This window comes from Sinocyclocheilus grahami, unplaced genomic scaffold (assembly GCF_001515645.1).
Source record: "Sinocyclocheilus grahami isolate Dianchi unplaced genomic scaffold, SAMN03320097.WGS_v1.1 scaffold384.1, whole genome shotgun sequence".
Lineage (NCBI taxonomy): Eukaryota > Metazoa > Chordata > Actinopteri > Cypriniformes > Cyprinidae > Sinocyclocheilus > Sinocyclocheilus grahami.
In genome coordinates, this window is record NW_015505563.1 from 575,248 (window position 1) to 595,960 (window position 20,713).

Sequence of the window (20,713 nt, forward strand, 5' to 3'; positions counted from 1 at the left end):
ACCAGATGAGATATAATAGATGTGCTGGTGTCAAGGGATTGGTCTATAACTGCTGAGTATGCAATACCTTTTAAAAGGTGATTTTGTGCAGGGTCATTGTGATATTTTACACAGAATGCGATTTCCATATGAATAATGGCTAACATGTTAAAATCACATAGGGATATATTAAATTATAAACAATAATAGTTTTTTTGTTTTATGCTGGATAGATACATTTCTCAAAATCTGTCCCGATAAAGAAACAAACTCATCTACATCTTGATTGGCTTGAGGGTCAGTCAGTTTTCAACAGATTTATTTTTTGGAGAAACTACTCCTTTAAGCCCTTGTAGATGAGATTATCAGGCATGTCAGTGAGTGCATTTACATCTTTTTAAGTACCTTGTTTGTGGCTTATAAATAGATCTGACTAAGCAGCTTTCAAACTTTTCCTATTTTAATGCCCATTATTCAAGATACTTTCTTCAACTGCACTCTGACACAATGGAGACAAGCTGATGCAATCCTTCTTACTCTGCAATGTCCCTATAGGCAATGCTATAGAGAGAGTCTATACATTACAGAATCTGTCAGTGAGAAAAGAATTCATACCACTTAAATGTAAAACATTAATTATTTACAGCATGAGTTCCATTCACACAGACCCTAGAGGATCAGTGTGAGCACAATAATGAGAAGATACAAACCCTAACCATCAAAAATGGCCCCCAGTACACAAATGCATACATAACAGTCACATTTTTGACTACAAATAGTCAACAGGCACTTGAGGTCCTTATTTCTTTGATCATTCTGCGATGACATGTGGCGTGTCTTGGCAAAGTTTATAGATAATCACAACAGCGCTGATGAAAGGGAAAAAAGATTTGTGATAAAAGTGATGTTTTCTAATTTCTTTTTTTTTTCACTCTTTTTTTCTGGGAAGAGCACACTGTGTTTTGAGATGTCAGTGAGTCTTTCATGTACTGAGATACACAAACTTGCATTGTTGAGAAAAATACTAACAAGTGTAGCTGGGCTGAACAAAGGATTTGTATATGAAGCCATTAGGGGGAGAGATCAAACAGAGCTGTTTATCTCTCCTGTCACTGTAGGAAGAGGCTAACATTCATTAATGATGTATAAATTTCTCAAAATCTGTCCCGATAAAGAAACAAACTCATCTACATCTTGATTGGCTTGAGGGTCAGTCAGTTTTCAACAGATTTATTTTTTGGAGAAACTAATCCTTTAAGCCCTTGTAGATGAGATTATCAGGCATGTCAGTGAGTGCATTTACATCTTTTTAAGTACCTTGTTTGTGGCTTATAAATAGATCTGACTAAGCAGCTTTCAAACTTTTCCTATTTTAATGCCCATTATTCGAGATACTTTCTTCAACTGCACTCTGACACAATGGAGACAAGCTGATGCAATCCTTCTTACTCTGCAATGTCCCTATAGGCAACGCTATAGAGAGAGTCTATACATTACAGAATCTGTCAGTGAGAAAAGAATTCATACCACTTAAATGTAAAACATTAATTATTTACAGCATGAGTTCCATTCACACAGACCCTAGAGGATCAGTGTGAGCACAATAATGAGAAGATACAAACCCTAACCATCAAAAATGGCCCCCAGTACACAAATGCATACATAACAGTAACATTTTTGACTACAAATAGTCAACAGGCACTTGAGGTCCTTATTTCTTTGATCATTCTGCGATGACATGTGGCGTGTCTTGGCAAAGTTTATAGATAATCACAACAGCGCTGATGAAAGGGAAAAAAGATTTGTGATAAAAGTGATGTTTTCTAATTTCTTTTTTTTTGGGAAGAGCACACTGTGTTTTGAGATGTCAGTGAGTCTTTCATGTACTGAGATACACAAACTTGCATTGTTGAGAAAAATACTAACAAGTGTAGCTGGGCTGAACAAAGGATTTGTATATGAAGCCATTAGGGGGAGAGATCAAACAGAGCTGTTTATCTCTCCTGTCACTGTAGGAAGAGGCTAACATTCATTAATGATGGTTTAAATTAAGGCCAAAAAAGTGCAGAGGTTAGTTAGTGTAACCCCTCTCTCCCGGGTCCTCACCGCCACACCTCGTTCTTGTTTCCGAGTGGGTCTCGAACCCGGGTCTCCAGCATGGGAGGCGGATGCACTAACAAGGAGGCTAAATGACTGCAGCCACTAGCGTCTAGTGAGGTTTAGCTTCTTGGTCTCACCTGCAGTCCTTCGGTTCCAGGCTGTTGGAGTAGTTTGACCGTTCGGCCGCCGGCTGTTTTGCGGCTGTGCCCTTCATGCCAGGTAAGGTTTCCACCTGCACAACGACTCAGCTGGTACTTAAAGTCCTCTGGAAGAGCCCTGTACTCCACCGCAGGACGACAGAAAGTAAAACTGGAGGCCGCTGCAACAGAAAAAGAGAGATTCGGCATTTATTCATTCATTTAAAAACAAATTCCATCATTCTTTCTTACATTCTGACTTCCCTCTTCAGAAAGACACAGATATGTGCAGCAGCAGCAACCTGGCATCAGGATGACTAGTGCCTTGTAGTGATGTCCATCAAAAATGCTGTGGTTACAGGTCAGTTTGAGGACTGGAGTTTAAGAGAAGAGTTTAAGGTTTAGGCTTAAGTAAAAGCAAATAAGAAATGTTTGAATGACCCATATCTCCTGAAGCTGACTGGGTGGGTTGGATTCTTCCCAGAATAATACCTAAAGACACTAGTCAGCAAAGTTAATGGGAAAATTATGCATTAGCGTGTCAGAGGGTGATAAAAAAAGCAGAGCATTGGTAGCCCATGGGGTAATCTAATGAAAAGCATATGAGGCTCCAGATTTCCAGGAAGGAAAACTTTAAGTGCTGCTAAATACCGAACGTTTTAGAAACATCGGTTCTTGCTGAGCTAGACAAAACTAGCATTTGCAATTCATGAAACAGTTAACAGAAAATATAATTAATAAAGACGTCTGCTAGGATCTAACTGGTACAAAATGTGCTTTAAAGGAATAGTAGACTTTGGTTCTTTTGTGGAACACAAAAGAATACATATTGAAAAATGCTTCAGTGTTGTTTTTGGCAGGGTTATTATAGTTAACTAAAACTAAAAAATGTATATAATTAGGTTTTGTTATTATGTTTAGAAAAAAAAAATGTTGCTAAGTGTTTTACTAAATAAAATGAAATAAAAATTAATACATGATACTAAAATATCACTACAGTTTTTGGAACCCACTGCCTTTCATTATATGAACATAACAGCTAAAAACAATTCTTCAAAATATCTTTGTTTGTGTTCCACAAAAGAATGAGTAATTCAGGTTTGGAACAACATGAGTAAATGATGACAGAATTTTCATTTTTAGGTGAACTATCCCTTTAACACACAAGAAGACAGTGTATATACATTTAACTGTGAGAGCAAAACTATGAAATAAATGTGCATATTTCTAAAAGCAATACAGCAGACTAGCACAGCACAGTTTCGCTTGACTGGTGACTGTAAATGAGTCAGTGGGCAGCATAAGCAGATTTTCTTCCAGAAGCTGCGTTAGGCTAGTGCATTAACAAACAAAGACAGAGACAGTGAGCGTATGTGCTCATTAAAACCTCAGACTTCTAATCACCACCTTAGTCTTAGCACAAATGAGTACAATCAGTCATCTCTGTGCATGACAGTTTGTGTGATGGAAATATATCTCCATATGTGTGTATGCATAAGCACGAGTTGATGAGAGGGAGAGACTATAAGTTTGTGTGTGTGTTGGAAGGTGGAGGCCTGGATGAGATAAAAGAGATGTCTTTTGCTCTTGTTCCCTGCAGCCTCACAGGCGGCTACAAAGGCCGTCCTCATCAAGAGTGCATGGGGGATGCCTGCCTGTGTGAATGCATTTGGGATGGAGTCACAGATGAACACAGTCTTTCATCACAGTGCCTCTGAAGCAGACATTAGAGAGATGTCGCACAACAGTGGCTGGAGGGTGAAAACACGCCAAGGCCTGTTAGTCCTGGACAGATGTTGCCCTTGTTTCTATTTATTTCTGCACAAAAAGATGTGCTTCTAAATCTAGAAACAGTATATCCTCCTGAAACCTTATTCTTGACCCACTAACGGGAAAATGGAAAAGTCTATAGAAAGCAGAGTTTTATATGTACATTTGCATTCAGGTCTGTAAGATTTTTTTAATGGTTTTAAAAAGAAGTTTCTTATGCTCACCAAGGCTGCATTTATTTGAGAAAAAAAAAAACAGTAAAACAGTAAATTTTGTAAAAAAAAAATATTTAAAAACAACTGTTTTCTATTTGAATATATTTTAAAACATAATTTACTGCTGTGCTGACAACACTGATTTTTCAGCAGCCATTTCTCCAGTCTTCAGTGTAATATGTAATATTATATTGTAATATGCTGCTTTGTTTAAGAAACATTTCCTATTATTATCCAGAAGAAGTTCAGAAGAACTGCGTTGATTTGAAATAGAAATATTTTGTTTCTTATGCTCACCAAGGCTGCATTTATTTGAGCAAAAAAAAAACTGTAAAACAGTAAATTTTGTAAAAAAAATTTTTTTTAAAAACAACTGTTTTCTATTTGAATATATTTTAAAACATAATTTACTGCTGTGCTGCTGTGCTGACAACACTGATTTTTCAGCAGCCATTTCTCCAGTCTTCAGTGTAATATGTAATATTATATTGTAATATGCTGCTTTGTTTAAGAAACATTTCCTATTATTATCCAGAAGAAGTTCAGAAGAACTGCGTTGATTTGAAATAGAAATATTTTGTAACATTATGCATGTCTTTACTGTCACTTTTGATCAATTAATGGGTCCTTGCTGAATAATGGTCTTAATTTATTTCAAAAAATCTTACTGACCCCAAACTTTTGAATAAAAGTGTATGTGGTTCTTGTATCAAAAATCTAATCTATGTTCAAGGTTGTAACCAACTTAAATTATTCTTAGATGAATATTCATAGTGGTATACCAGTACAGTCCAGTGGCTAATTTGTAAAAAGAGTAATTTATTTATTGATACAATCATGTAGCTCCAAAAAAACTATTTTTTTATTCTGTAAAGCACAAACAAATTGCTAAATGAGCAATTTAGCAAAATGTTCATGTTGCTCTATTCCATAAAACGAAATGGTGACCAGATGTTGTCCATCTCCAGACTTGACAAACAACACCAATAGCAATTTTTTGTGTCATTTTCATTCACTGTATGGAAAAAAGCAGCATCACCATCTCCATTTGTTGTCTACAGAAGAAATAAAATGGTATGAGTTCAGAATCACATGAGTGTGAGCACATGATGACACAACTTTCATTTTTAGGTTAAACTATTCCTTTAAACTATTACATTTGAATATCATGAATACGTGGTTACAGCCAGGCTTTTTTCATTGCATGTGTCAATCAAAAAAGTGAATCTAAATCCATATTTTATCTAGAGATCCATCATCCATGACAGCTCTTCATTCCCTGAAACAATTAAATCCAGGCCAAGGTGTTTTTCTCACCTGCCGTACCCACTGGACTGAACTAACGATGTGGTCTCTTGTGAGAAACCAAGCAAGTGTGCCAGAGATCTCCAAACAGCATGAGGGGTTTGGACTTTAGGGAAGGGAGAGAAACACAACATCTGTGTGAAGTAATGAGCTACAGACTGAAAGAGAGAGAAATGTGGAGCTGTAGCTGCTTCAGATCTGTTTGGCCTCATCTATGCTGATGAATGCGAAAATGAATATGCAAGCCTTCATTAACGTGGTGTAGTGACACAAACTGCTCAGCAGGTAACTGGTTTAAAACTACAGAGATTGAAGACAGTTTCATGGTGTTCTGAGATTGCATACAGTTCTAGGTTTGAATGTGTGAGGGAAAAAGATAAGAGTTTTTTGAGGTTTTCAAGGACATGTTGAAACGTGGAATGGTGTGCAGGATTTTGTCAATGAGAAGCCATTATTACAAGTCAACACCTTTCAATTTACACACACACACACACACACACACACACAAATCACAAAATGTTCAAAGAAACAGATAGGCTAATTCTTTACTCAGACTTCACAACATATCAATAAACCAGTTATTTTGGCATTATATACTCATAATGGAGAGCCGGGGAAATAAAAAAAATAAAAAAAACATTATTGCCTGCTTATTAGAGTCACGAGTTTTCGTTAAGCAAATATTAAGAGCAAATAACTCAATTCGAAATTCATTTGAACTGATTCAAAATACAAGGCTGTGACCCTGAACACACTGAACCCCAAAAACTGATGAGCCATCATACACATATTAGCAGACTGTCAACATGCTTAATTCTTTAAAACCAACTATGTCACCAGGTACAGGCTATTTTATCCTGAGCAGATGCTCAGATAGCTGTTGCAATTACAACATTAATATTTCATTCAAATTATATGATATATTCAAACTTATATAATCAGGAAATTAAAAAGAGAATATTATTCTGGGACAGCAGATACATCGAATCATCTCTAGCTTGCAACGTACTAACGACTACGATCATCTTTATGAATAAAATTTCGTTAATATGCATAATTACCGTCTACTGCCATGTCAACAATCCAGACTCTGCAACAAGAAACAATACTCCTGTTAGATTAAAAGTTGGGAACTGAGGTGTCCCATTTTCCGCCCTGGGCGCCTTGAAAGGTGTTTCTTTAGCAGGTACATCCAGTGTGTAGAGATCGACTCACGCGCTTGACAGTGTAAAATATGAAAGTATACACATCGCGCGCTGCTCATTCTCACACGGGCGCCTCCCCACGCGCACTGTTCACTTCAACCAGCTCTGTTATGAAGCTTTTCATATTCTGTGAAGAAACGCCTCTTTATTACATAATGTATGTAATATATTTTAAATGTACGATCTCTTAAATAAAATAAATGAAACATACTAAGTATGTTATAGCCTATAGTCTATCATAAATAAATATCATGTGATCGCACGCAACCTATATAAAATGGTATTTGCTAAATTGACTCTTAAATCTACACATTTTTAAAAAGTAAGTAAAATATGCAATTCATGTGGAACCCCCTAGAATCGTGTATTAGGTTATTTCTAATCGTTATATTTGTCACCAAAGGGGTGTTTCGTGAGAAACAGTCGTCTGATTCTCTCTCACGTCCCAGTGAGAGAACGCAAAGCTTGTAATTATGTGAACTGCAAACATACACATTAGGGGATGTATTTATGTGACCCTTCAAATATTTCATCAAAATAATTTAAAATCCCTGTATTGTTAGTTTTATTGACTTATTGACTAGAATTATGCATGAATGCCTGTATTATATCCTACACTAATGTTTATAAAACGATTTTAAAATCTTAGATATTTTCTTCTTGCAATATAAACACTAGAGGGAGGCATTTCACCTCAATTCTCTCAGCAAATCTTCAACAAGAACCTCGCCTAAACCCAATTGTACGGGTTCTGAGCAGAAGTTTGTAGGTTTGCTACTAGCAGTGTTGGGGGTAACGCATTACAAGTAACGCGAGTTACGTAATCAGATTACTTTTTTTCAAGTAACTAGTAAAATAACGCATTACTTTTTAATTTATAAGAGAATATCTGAGTTACTTTTTCAAATAAGTAAAGCAAGTTACTTTTTCCCCCCCAATTTATTGATTGACAGCTCTCCTGTCCCCATGTGGAGAGAAATCAGAAGATGTTACTGTAGTTCTAAAATAAATATGAATATGCATGAATTCATCTCACTCGCAAAAAAACAAACAGATTCAGTATTCCTCAAAATGAATAAAAAGAATGCAACTCAGAATATGACACAAACCTGCAATAATTCAATGTTAAACAACACAAATATCCTTTATGTATTTAATCCCATTCTATTAACCAATGTTTTTGCTTCTGACCTTCGATGATCCAGTTCAACCATACTAATAAGCAAAAATTACTTTTTTTTTTTTTTTAGTCTTTGTTTATTGCTGAAGTGTGTTGAAATGTCTTCTTCTGCATTCTGTACGGGCGTAAATGTACTTTCCCTTCAGCCTGAGGCTTATTCATTTCGCTTTTGGTGTGAAAAGGCTTTTATATTTGCCAAAATATAACTTTTTTATAAACAAACAAGCAATCCCTGTCCAGATTTAAAAAGTAACGCAAAAGTAACGTAACGCATTATTTTCCATAAAAAGTAACTAAGTAACGTAATTAGTTACTTTTTTATGGAGTAACGCAATATTGTAATGCATTACTTTTAAAAGTAACTTTCCCCAACACTGGCTACTAGTTTGCAAAAACAGTCCTCCTGTGAGTATCAGACCTACACCGGAATATGCATTAATAACGTAAACAGTACCCACGTAATAACCAGCTGCATCCCCTGAGGTTCAGTCGGTGGATATTTTTCTATCCAGTCAGATCTCGGGAGCGAAGGACTGTCAGATTTGAAAAGTTTAAAAATATAAGAAATGGAACAGGGGGCTCTTTTTAACCCCTTAACTGTCACCGTCCCACCTGTGGGATGTTTGGCGCTCTTTTTTGTTGTTGTCTTCTTTCTCTATCAAATCTTTTAGTAATCATCATAAATCATATATCATTTGAAAGCTTAGAAGCCCAAGATTCATCCTGTGAAAACCATTTCGAAATCAGACATTGCGTTACCATGGAAATGGTACTTTAAAATCTTTTGGCGGTCTCCTCCCCCTTAGTGGGCAGTGTCAAGTGTCATATTACAAAATGAATTACGGTCTTTTAAAATCAAAACTTTTTATAATCTTGACAAAAAACATATAATTGGAAAGGTCTGAGTCTCAGGATTCCATATTTGGTCGATATTTTGAGATAGAAGTAATATTGATAAAGAAATCTAGACATTTGTGACAGAAAAATGCATAAAAAAAATTCAATGGAGTTTGGATGGCACCCGGTGGCTGCTTGTGGTATAACGCCCTAAATAAAATCTCACAGGAACCTCAATTGTTTTCATATCAACTTCAAATTTGGAACATAACTTATTTAGACATAAGGCTATAATTTTATACCAATTTTAGAGTAAAACCTGATATGTAAAATATTTATTATATATAAAATAAAATAAAATTAATATAGTGCATTTTCTTTACAGTAAATTTAAACTACTATAACTTTTTGATACTTAAATTTTTCCACAGAAAAAATTCCACTTTTGCGATAATTTGCTGATTTTCTTCTTTAAAAAGAGACCAACCTTATGTCTGTATTCCAAAGTGTTCATAAATTACAACAATTTAAGTTTGGATAGTGCACCTGCATGCCTATTTTAAAAAATGGGGGGTGACAGTTAATACAGTTAAGTTGTGCGTCGTCGTTACACTATGCTTGCTTAACGCCACCCATTCAAATTACCCTTGCAGTTGTTTGCACGTTATCGGTCAACATCCGGGTCAGAAGAAAGTTCTTCAATTTCAAGAAACTTTACCGAATACTGTAGGCCTACATGCAGTCCTCAAACCATTCAGACACTTTTAGACATCAGTGTGTTGTTTGCAACCTATATACACAGGCACTACTTTAAAACACCTTACAGTTAAAATTACAATAGGTCTATCAGCTTAAATCAGACTCTCAAAAAATACTTTTAAAACGAACAAAAATGCAATTATTCAATCATTCATATGTGGGCAACCCTGAATTTACCATCAGTATACATTATACATTGACACAGATAATTTGCTTTAAATTAAAATCTTCTTCTTAATTAACAAACGTTAGTCATGTGAAATACACACATTTGAAGTGTATTTAATAAAGATAACTGACTAGGGAAACTTGAAATGTTATGTTTGTGTGATTGCGCATTATAGTAGTCTACTTGTTGGGCCATGGGGTTCCGTCTATAAAGGCTTGTCCTGGGCCCTGGGAGTTCAAGTGATGGCCCTGAACAGCACTTTAAAAAATCGTATCCTTCTGTCATTTCTGTCATCACTGTTAAAATGATAATAGTGACAGTATTATCATCCAATATTGAATTTATATTGGTGGGGGGGGGGGGGGGGGGGGGGTTATGCGGAATAAATGGCAGACTATAAATTTGTCCCCTCTGACTTTAAGTAGTGTTGTCATGTATGAAAGTGAAGTAGCATCACTGATAGAATCTGAGGGCAAATTAGCCCTCTCTACTAAAGTATTCTCTCTGTTTTGCTTCTCTGTTGTGCTGAGATGTTTTCTTTTCATCTTTCTGAATTGTTGTATTTCAGAAATATTGTTGTGGAATAGCCTATAGGCTTATGATTTAAATTTCAGTATCATATCTGTAAAACTTTGATATAATATCTGTAAACTTTAAACTTTTGATGAGATGTTGAGATTATAGTGAATCCAAGAAAGTTTTACTCCAAGCTCTGTACTGAGTTCTATACATTTGTCTTGCAGTTTTGGTGAAAAGAGAAGAAACTGATTTGGTTCTGGACAGAGAACAAACATTCTCAGTCTTGTTTCCGTAAGTTTCAGTGTGGTGGAAAGGTGCCAGGCATCAGCCACACTTCACACCAAACATAACAGTCTTGAGCAGACAAACACACAGTTGACTTGACTGATTTCACCACTAGGAGTTGAATGTGGATGGTTGGTGCTAATATTTTAACAGACAAAGACAACGGAAAAAATGCTAGAAAATTAAAGAGAAATAATAATTATAATAAATATAATAATAATAAATCATCTTTATGTCCATGTCAAAGGCCTTACTAAAACTTTTGCTCATGGTTTCTGTCCCCTTAAAAAGAACATTTGACCCCGCACACACCCCATAGCCTATTTACCATGTTTTGTGCTCTTTAAATCAATCACTAGTTTTGGCTTCTACAAGGTGCAAATTGTGATTGAAATGAAAAGGGCTCCACCCTGCTTGAGGTGTAACACATCATTACACCTGATGAATGCAGGTTCAGCCCACTAATGAATACAGAACAGCATTATGAGAGTTTGAGGCCTGAACAGCTGGCTCATTGTGATGTCATGTCCTGTGGACCTCCTGGGTGGAGGTGGTTGTGAAGAATGGTGTATGTGTGCCCGGTGTGGTAGTGGAAAGCCAGTGCCAACAACATACTGTGCATGTTTTGTCAAACAGTTGGTGAATGATATGAGGGTGGTGTCACACAGACAAACATACTTAACATTCGGGAGTCATTTCTTTAGAAAGCCATTTGAAACAAGCCAGAGCTATGGCATATGGTCTTTTAAAAAGACCTCACTTACAAAGTTGTACATTTTTAAAGGATACTGAGCAGTCAGACACACATAATAAACCAAGACAGGGTGATCAGGACACCAACGTGAAGCAGAGGTTTGAATCATCCTCAAGGTCTTTGCTTTGTTAATGACATCGACATGAAATATTGATTTGAGATGAAATTTCTTTATTTTTTGAGAAAAAAAGGGAGTGTGGAATGATATGAGCATGTCTGAATTTTTAACTGGTGTTTCTTTACCTCAAAATTAACAGATTTAAAATTGTTATTTTTTATATGAGCGGCACATTAATAACCGTCTATAACTTCACCCAGACCTAGACTTTGAATCTGACAGACTTTGAAACTTACAGACAATTAAACATTGACAATTTGTATCATTTTGCTAAATAAGACTTCATTTAAACAATTAATCTCCACATCCAGTCCCATGCAAAGCATGCTGGGAACTAGAAATGCCCAGCCCTGTTTCTATTAATGCCAAAAAATAATTAATGCAATGCAATAGCAATAAGTTAACTTTTGTTTTAGAAAGTTTAGGGGATCATGAAATGAAATGTCACAAAATGTACAAGAATGAAGTTGCATTGGCTCATCATCAAATCATTTTTGAGTATGGATGTAAATAAATAATGTACATAAGAAATGAATGTAAATATCACTTCCAGACTTCATTTTAATCAAAGTAATTTTTTTGATTACAGATTGATGTCAAAATTGTCCAAAATTGAAGAAACACGTTTACTCAATTTTATTTTCAGGTTTTAAGTCATACTAACAGTGATTTACAGATTTCTTTATTTCAGATCTGCATGACTACATCAGCAGAGCTTTTGCAAATATGGAAAAGTGAAAATGTGAAACTATGTTTATACAGATTCCTGACCCTCCACATTAGAGCAGCACAGCCCTTGGAAACAGTGTAAACATTGTTGGCTAATTAGCCACTGCAACTAAACAAAGGCATGGTTTGTTTTGCCCTTGTGGTTTTTTAGAGGCAAGGTTTGAGGTACTGTGTGTGTTTGCTGGCGGTGTGTTATAGGTGACTTTCTCTATGAGTAGAATTATGTGAAGGTTTATGAGTAGTAAAGAGTGTTTGGAATTCTCACTTTATCCCCAGACCTATAGTTCAAAATTTGCAACACCACCACACACCTCGACCACTACCATAGCGACAGCCATGGATACAAGTACTGTGGACAGATGTCATAGCAATAAAGAGAAAGGAGTGGTTACTTCAATGATTGTTCGTTTGTTCAGCTTTGCAATTAATCCTATATGGGACAAGCATGGTCAACAGGAAAGATTCTCTTTCACATTGTATATTTTTCATTAGAGCTATTTTGCTATTGCCAAGTAATCGTTAGTATTTACAGTCCGGCTCTCAGTGTTTATCTGAGTTAAACTGTATTTGTTCCATATGGCTGTGTCTGTGTTTGTGTGTGTGAGCATGTGACTGCAGCCTGCCGCTAGTGAGTCCATATGCTTTTTTAGATTATGTGCAGAGCCATATGCTCCTGTATCATTTAGTGTTTAAAAAATGGCCAATAATCAGACACTTTACATCAGGCCGAGGGTTTTAAAGACACATTCCCATAACTAGATTATCAACGCAATCAAATGTGACATCATGACACCAGACATTTCAGAAGGCAAGATCTCACTTTTAAACTGATATCAGTCGATGATAATTACTATTAATTGACCCTGATTTGTAATTATTTAATTCGTACTCACAATTATTACTATTATTTATCCATCTTTAAGTCTTTCCTACAAACCTCTGAACATCACTGTTGTACTTGTACTGTGTGGATCAGGTCTCAAAAATAGCACCTTTGTGTAAATTGTGTTAGGTGGCATAGTAGGTGGATCTATGTAAATGAGGTGGTCCGGTGTTTTATGAGGTGACCAGAACTCTCAGTCCCAACATTCTGCAGGAATCTCAGCATCACCACCACAACTGGAGCAAATAGTGTCATTTTTAGTGGAGCAAATAGTGTCCTTTTTAGACACTGAGATTTTTTTTTTGTATCGACACTAGCTAGTGTCACACTTTTATTACATAACACAAGGCATATGTAAATTTTTAGGTATATGCTCAATTTTTGGTGAAGAATTTTTTTAGCTACTGTTCTGGTGGAATAGAGGGATTTCCCTCTGTGGTTTCTTAGTTTTTCCCCAGCATTGATAATATACAAACATCATGTTATTGGAGATAAATTTGCACTGTTTTCTCCTTTTTTGGAGTTCTTTTCTGACTGTGGCAGCATTTCAACCTGCGCCAAACCGATACAGCATCTACTCTGGACCCCATCCACTGTACACCTCAGCAAAACCGACAGCCAGGCATAAGTGAGTATCCATGAGCGAAATATTCATTCTCTTAATTGATCGCACAGGTGATGAAATAGCTGTTGGATGTTACTAAATGATTTCAATATAAAGGAATCTTCCATTCCAACATCATGTGAGATGCTGTTTAAGATCGTAGTTAAGAAAATATGACACAAGACCACATGTCCAGCTCTTCCTGTAGACACTAAATAATTGAGTTAACATTTTCCAGTTTGGTATTACTGTTGTGTGCAATATGTTTGGTTTACATTGAGGTGCTATCATAAATCTCCTCAAATGTGGTGAATTCATAAAGAATAAAAATGTTTACAATGAGATCTTTACATTAACATTAGTAAATGCATTAGGTATCATCACCAACAACAATGATAATTTATGTAGAATTTATTAATTTTGCTTAATGTGATTATGTATTCTGTAATTGTTAGTGGAACTATAAAACAATGTTAGTGTATGTCATTTTTAATGTTAAAATATATGTACAAATAAATGTTAACCAAGATAAATAAATGTTGAAATTCTGTTGATTGTTAGTTTGTATTAACTACTGGTTGGCTAATGTTAATATATAAAGGTTGGTTTAGGTAACATTTATTTAGGTAACATAGCATATTGAGTACAGCACAGCAAATAGCTGATTCTTTCAGTGTTAAGAGAGAGGGAACATTTGTTTTTCTTGCTATTGACAACTTCAATGATTGAGTGTTATATAATTGTATCTCTTTAGGAACCACTGTGCATATGTTGTGGAGAAGACTGTCTCGTTCACTATTCAGGATGGAGCGGCTCCCTTCATGAAGCCAGAGTACAACAAGTGTGCTTGGGGTCAGAAATGCCCAACTATAAAGTAAGCTATTAATAACTATTTAACTGTCATACATTTGTATATAAATATATATTTATATAAAAAAATGCATTTGTTAGATTTAGCTCATTTTGACACCCTGTCTGTTCTTACAGGTATCACATGTACTACAAACCCATGTATAAAGTTGCATATAAGACTATGACAGAGCTGGAGTGGAAATGCTGTCCTGGATATGCAGGTGTTGGTTGTACTGCGGTATATGGAATGAAAGCAAGGCCCCTATTCACAGGACCACTGCCTGCACAGAAGGGTCATATGCCTCATTTTAAAGGGCCCATGCCAATGCAGAAGGGTCCTATGCCAACTTTTAAAGGGCCCATGCCAATGCAGAAGGGTCCTATGCCTTCTTTTAAAAGACCTATGCCAATGCAGAAGGATCCTATGCCTCCTTTTAAAGGGCCCATGACTGCACAGAAGGGTCCTATGCCTTCTTTTAAAGGGCCCATGCCTGCACAGAAGGGTCCTATGCCTTCTTTTAAAGGGCCCATGCCTGCACAGAAGGGTCCCAGGCCTATGCAGAAGGGTCCAATGCCTTCATTTAAAGGTCCCAATCCCTCTCAAAAGGGTCCAGTGCCTTCATTTAAAGGCCAATTTCCCTATCCCAGCTTCAATGGAAACCCCTGGAATCAACCTCAAACACCACCTAATGGCATGAATGAATACCCAGGCCCTAATACTGGTCCCTCTTCCCGAGATACCTCAGCTGAAATTTCTCCAGACCACCAGGAACTGGAAGTAGATTATCCTGAACCGATGCCAGAGCCTCAAGATCTTGGCCATGATGTAATCCCAGAAGAGAATGAGCCAATCACAGACTACCAGAATCCACAGCCAGATCACTATAGTTCTATACCAGAACATAGTGAGGGCCTGTTGGGGCCTGTTCCCAATGCACAGGCGCCCTCTGGTGGAAGTGAAACAAACCAAGGTAAATTAGCTATATTTTACAGTTATACACTCTAGTATATACAGTTTTCTAGAGTCATAATTTCTTTGTACAGTATAAAGCTGCAAGTGTGTTCAGACTAACTAGATAAATATAATGCATTCACAGATCATAATGATAACAGTATCGAAGATGAGCGGTTGGATAGGATAGAAGAGGATGTGCAGCGACTCTCTCTTGGTCTAGAGACTCTTCGTGGTACAGTGACAGGCCTGGAGGACAGCTTGCGTGCTTCCCTCCGTGAAGATGCCAACCGAATGTTGACTGCTCTCATTTCTGCAGGACCCAGCCCTTTCGCCGCTCCTTCCCTGTCCAGGGACACTTCTGTGGGTTTTGGAGATCTGCCTGGAGGTGCACCAGATATTGAGGGTTCAGATGTGGTGGGTCAGTTCCCAAACTTGGTCGATTTGGCTGAAAAGGTTTCAGAGCTACGAGCAGAGCTTGTGGCAAAGGCATCTGAGATGGAAGAGTTGAGAGCAGCAGTCGTGGGTCACAACAACACCCTTCAAAGACTGTCAAATAGGTCAGTGAACCTTACACAAACTCACTTTCAAAAGGCCCTGGAGACAACGGTGGAGTCCAAAATGAGCGAAACACGAGTGGCCATCTTAGATGGCTTTGAAAAGCGTGTGGAGAGTGCTGAGGAGCGATGCGAGGGTCGTATGGCAGAGGTGCGCCTTCAGTGCAAGGAGGAACGTTTGGATGGACAAGAGCAAATTGAGCAAGTCCTAGACATAAGGGCCATAGAATTAAGGAGAGAACTCCAAAAACTGCAGGCTCAGCTTCGAGACCTGGAGCCTGAAGAGGGTTGCTGCATTGCCATATCAGGTCTAACTGAAAGGCTCATTTATGTGGAGCAGTCAGTGAGTGGCTTCAATGAGTCCCAAATTCATTTACGTGCTGAACTTGGTGGACACAAGGACCATATAGAGGGCATGTTGGAAGGCCGACTGGGCTACATGGAATCCAAGATGAACATTGCATTAAATCAAGAGGAAGCAACCATTAACAAAAGAGGGCATAGCAACCTGGAGATGCAATTGGAGGGGAAGCTTAAGGCTCTCGAAAGTCGTCTTTTGGCTGCAGTGGAGGAGCTAGGTAATGTCACAGCACCAACTTTACTAGAGGGTCAGGCTGTGCCCACACTGGAGACAGAAGTAGAATCACTCAGAAGAAGAGTTGAGGACGATTTGGACCGTTTACAGAAACAGCTCAAATCCATAGAGATCATGTGCACTTCATCTTGTGTTCCACAGCCTGTTCTTACAGGATATGTCACTCCTTTGGGAACTGAGGATGAGGGAAGTGAGGACAACCACAAGGAAATGAATGGGAAACTTGATTTACAAGTAGAGAGATTGAACAACCTCAACGCCACTCTACATAATCTTCTTGTCCAGTTGGCAGAGAAACAAGAGGAGGCAGGTCTTCAGAGTGAGGTGACCCTGCTGAAAGTTAGCATGAACTCTGTTAACAGGTCTCTCTGTGGCTTGCAAGAGTATCTCGGCTCTGTGATCAGAGAGGTCGGCCAAACCAACTTCACCTGGCAAGAAAGAGAAGAAAGGCTTGCGCAGCAGGTGAAGGGTGTGGTTCAGCTGGTGGGACGTCAGGCATCTATGTTGGGTACTGGGGAGCGAAAATTGACCCGTCTGAAAGGGGAACTCCAGGATCTGCGGCGCCGAGTGGCCGGAGAGCTCCAGGGTTGCCGTTCCACTGCTCTGGGTGTCCAGAAAGAGGTGACTGAAGTCGGGGGTCGTGTTGCTCGTGTGGAGGGTCAGTGTGGAGGCCTGGCACACCTGGCTGACGACCTAGAAAGAATTCGAGGAGAGCTGGAGAGACACTCTGATGGGTATCTGTCTCATGTAAATAGCACCCTTGTTAACCATTCTCACCAGCTGTCTGAGCTCAGAGATAGCATCCAAAACTGCACTGGACCATCTGGGTCTACTAGGATAGCTGGGGACCATTTAGCTGCAACACAACAAATGGCAGAACAACACACAACAGAACCGGCCCATCCCAGAGGAGACCAGTTTGCAGTCCCCACACAGTACAGAGGTGACTAGTAATTCAAGTGCACTTTATAATGTGCAGACAGTCTTTACTCACAGATACTATTATATAGTATCTTTCTCAGGAGACTCTTTTCTTGCCAACATCTATGGTAGGATCAGTGTTGAAAATCAATCTTCCCAGTCTGTGGTGCTGCTGTTTTCTATGTTTTTTTTAATCATTCGTCTTTTATAGTTTTATTTATTTTTTAAATCTTTTATTCATTTTTACTTAGCGATTTTAGGGTTAAGTGTATTAAATGTCTTTCTTTGTTATTGTGAATATTTTTTATATGAACTGGATGTCTGTCTTTGCCATTTTTTTATTGTAGGGCTTTTTAAATGAGAGACTGTTGCGTTCATATAGGTGAATTAGCATTTTGGGAACACAACCTTTTGAACTCTTTTTTGTGTTTGTACCTTTATATATGGTTTTGTGAAAGCTGGTTCTTAATAAAATGTTAAAATCTCACTTAATTTTTTAGTTTATGAGGTTTGTATATTACTGTGTATTATTGATCTCCAACAGAAAATATGCAACAGGCTAATAATTGCACTCTTTAAGGTCATAACATTAAGTATATTTGAAAATGTGTCATTTTAATCAAGATTTTTAGATGTTAACAAGAAATGACAAAAATATAAAAAATTATCAACTGTAAACATACAGTATGTGAAAACCTTAGGAGTTCCTGTTGTATTCAGTAAACCACATTTTCGACCATAACAACACCTGGGAAGGAAAACAGAACATGTAAAACAATTAGTTGAGCTGTTGTATCATTAAAGCCTGGCAAAAACTGAAGAAAAACTGCACAGAAAGAAGATTTTGACTGTAATTCTGTGTATTTGTGAAACAACATCCAAGATGTTTTCTTTATTTAAGTGTTTCTAACATTTGGAAAGGACATTTAAAATCATTGCATATAACTTTATAGTGATTATTGATGAATGTTGGTGCTGATACTTACTAACAGCCACAGTCGCCCCCTGCTGTTTCAGACTTTTAATGTATTTGATTATGCCAAAGGCATCATATCCAAGCACTGCTGCTGCCAGCAAACCAAAAATCTTAAAGAAAGAGCAAGCATGAAAAAAGTGTGAAAGAAACAATGGTGAAAGCACAAGGGTCATAAAATGCAAAAAAGAAAATCAATCGTTCATATACATACCACATCTTATAATCACTAAAAAGTACATTAGGATCTAATTTTGTAAAATGTGATCAGAGTTTGACAGCAACACCATTAGATATTCATTTCGGGGCAGAGTAACCGATAACTTTTATTACTTTGTCTTTTAAGATTATCCTTTCAGCCACGAATGCAGTCTTTGCCAATTTACTCACCGAACCAGCAACTCCCCCGGAACTTGTCCATCCCCAGCTAAGACAGATAAGAGAAGTAACAAGAAGGAGGACTGATCCTGTGATTGCTCTGAATAAGTCCTACAATATGAAGGAGAACATATGACTTTGTTTAAATGTATTTTTTCATTAAAAACTGTAAAGGAAGAGCTTGAGAGTAAAAGGTATTGAGTAAGCTTATAACTTACTCAAGTAATTGGTCTAAATAAATAAAGATAATCCAATATCGAGTACACAAATATTTTTTACCAGCCACTGGAAATACATCAGTGATAGGTGCATGTAGGTAGGTAGGTCGATGGCATAAACGATGAATATGAGAATGGCCCAGACCAGCTCTGTAATGCAGCCCCAAAAGTAGCATTCAAAGGAAACTGCTTTACAAATAGTCACAATGGCACACAGAGCCTATTAAAACAAATAGTAAAATAATTTATTAAAAAAGTACTGTATACATATATGCATTTTTCTGACCCATGACACACATACACACACAAAATTGTTCAAGATGAATCACCTACAGCTTGTCATAAATGTATCAAATAAAAGTATTATGCTTAATACTACTTTAAACCAATCAGATTAGTACATTATTAATTTTAAATCAGCATGAATCTTGATTAACTACATTTCTAACTCCGGGCAGACTTACAATTTCAAGAGCTAAAATCATCCCCTTTGGTGACCAGATGAATTTTGTGTTTTGCACAGTGGCTGAAATTGGCTGGTTATCTTCTTTTGTGTCTACCATCTTGATCCTGTAACTTGATTAAAAATAATAAAGAAGCAGGTACAGTAACAGACAATGTGTGCATAACGCTCCAAAAAAAAAACTTCATTATATACATTAAGATACAATATTAAATAACATGTATAAATAAATGCACTTTGACATTGCATGAGTTCATAACATATCAATAATATGAAGAGTTCAGATGCAAAAACCTCTAATATGTATATATATATATATATATTAAACTATAGCATTTGTGCATTTATAGTAAATGTATTTAGGTCACTGTTTTTCATACAAATACCTGGAAACCATATAGCCTAGTTACATTTTTATCATGGTATTGAGGTGTGGCTTTAACTGTCGTTATCATGATCTAAATGTATGCTAATGGAAGAAGACCAATGGTTAATTTTAATCAAACTCAAACTCAAAATTTTTTTACATGTTACTGTTTTATAACGAACCTAAATCTCTCTCTCTCTCTCTATGAACTAATGCAATATCAAATTGCATTTTACTTGTTATTTTACAGAGCAGTCAAAAGAGATAAGAAGTTATGCAGACAGGAAGCGCTGTATTTTAAAACCAAAAAGGTTACATATTTCACCTTTAAACACGTGAGCACGAAGAAAAAATGGCCTAACGTTAACGTTTGAGTAATAATGTAGTTGCCACAAACTTTATAACTTTACAACAAACTTCACAAAACTTTATAACTTGTTAAGCATAAAACTATACTATACATAAAACTAACCAAATATACAATTAACCAAGAAATAAAACAAAATATATTATAATATATGAAATGATTTAAAAACCTAATCGTAACCTGGGATATGTTTTATGCATTAAATACCTGTAAAGAAGCTGTTGAATAAATCGCTCGGATGGGATGATTTCACAATGCTTTTGTAGAGACGAAATGAATCACATACATCTATTGCACAACATAATACAACTCACACCCATAAGAGTAACAGTAAATTACACATTTAAGATTCCCCGTTATCTTTATCTCTGCTGCTGTGCTGCTTGTTGCCAAGTCCGTGGTTTTCCAGCAGATTTGGTCTCATTTTACTCTGTAGCTGTGGGGGTGGGGGTCTGAGTATTTGTGCATAACTCAAGTCGCCCTTTAGACCTCAGAGTAATGAATATGCCCCCATGCCGTCCC

General features: G+C 37.0%; 1 protein-coding gene and 2 long non-coding RNA genes across 3 annotated transcripts; 1 reads left to right on the forward strand and 2 right to left on the reverse strand.

Annotated features, from left to right (window-relative positions):
* Positions 1-5,202: 5,202 nt before the first annotated feature.
* Positions 5,203-6,658, reverse strand: LOC107549957 (uncharacterized). The gene is made up of 3 exons (XR_001604613.1): positions 6,568-6,658; positions 5,519-5,612; positions 5,203-5,256 (listed from the first exon to the last, which is right to left on the reverse strand). It is a non-coding gene; the product is annotated as an uncharacterized lncRNA (long non-coding RNA).
* Positions 6,659-13,423: 6,765 nt separating this feature from the next.
* On the forward strand, positions 13,424-17,455 carry emilin3a (elastin microfibril interfacer 3a). The gene is made up of 4 exons (XM_016231143.1): positions 13,424-13,572; positions 14,303-14,422; positions 14,536-15,371; positions 15,498-17,455. The coding sequence occupies exons 1-4, from the start codon at positions 13,424-13,426 to the stop codon at positions 17,453-17,455; spliced, it is 3,063 nt and encodes a 1,020-aa protein (XP_016086629.1).
* A 1,339-nt stretch (positions 17,456-18,794) lies between these two features.
* Positions 18,795-20,454, reverse strand: LOC107549959 (uncharacterized). Its single transcript, XR_001604614.1, has 4 exons — positions 20,399-20,454; positions 19,459-19,570; positions 19,056-19,214; positions 18,795-18,887 (listed from the first exon to the last, which is right to left on the reverse strand). It is a non-coding gene; the product is annotated as an uncharacterized lncRNA (long non-coding RNA).
* Positions 20,455-20,713: the final 259 nt, after the last annotated feature.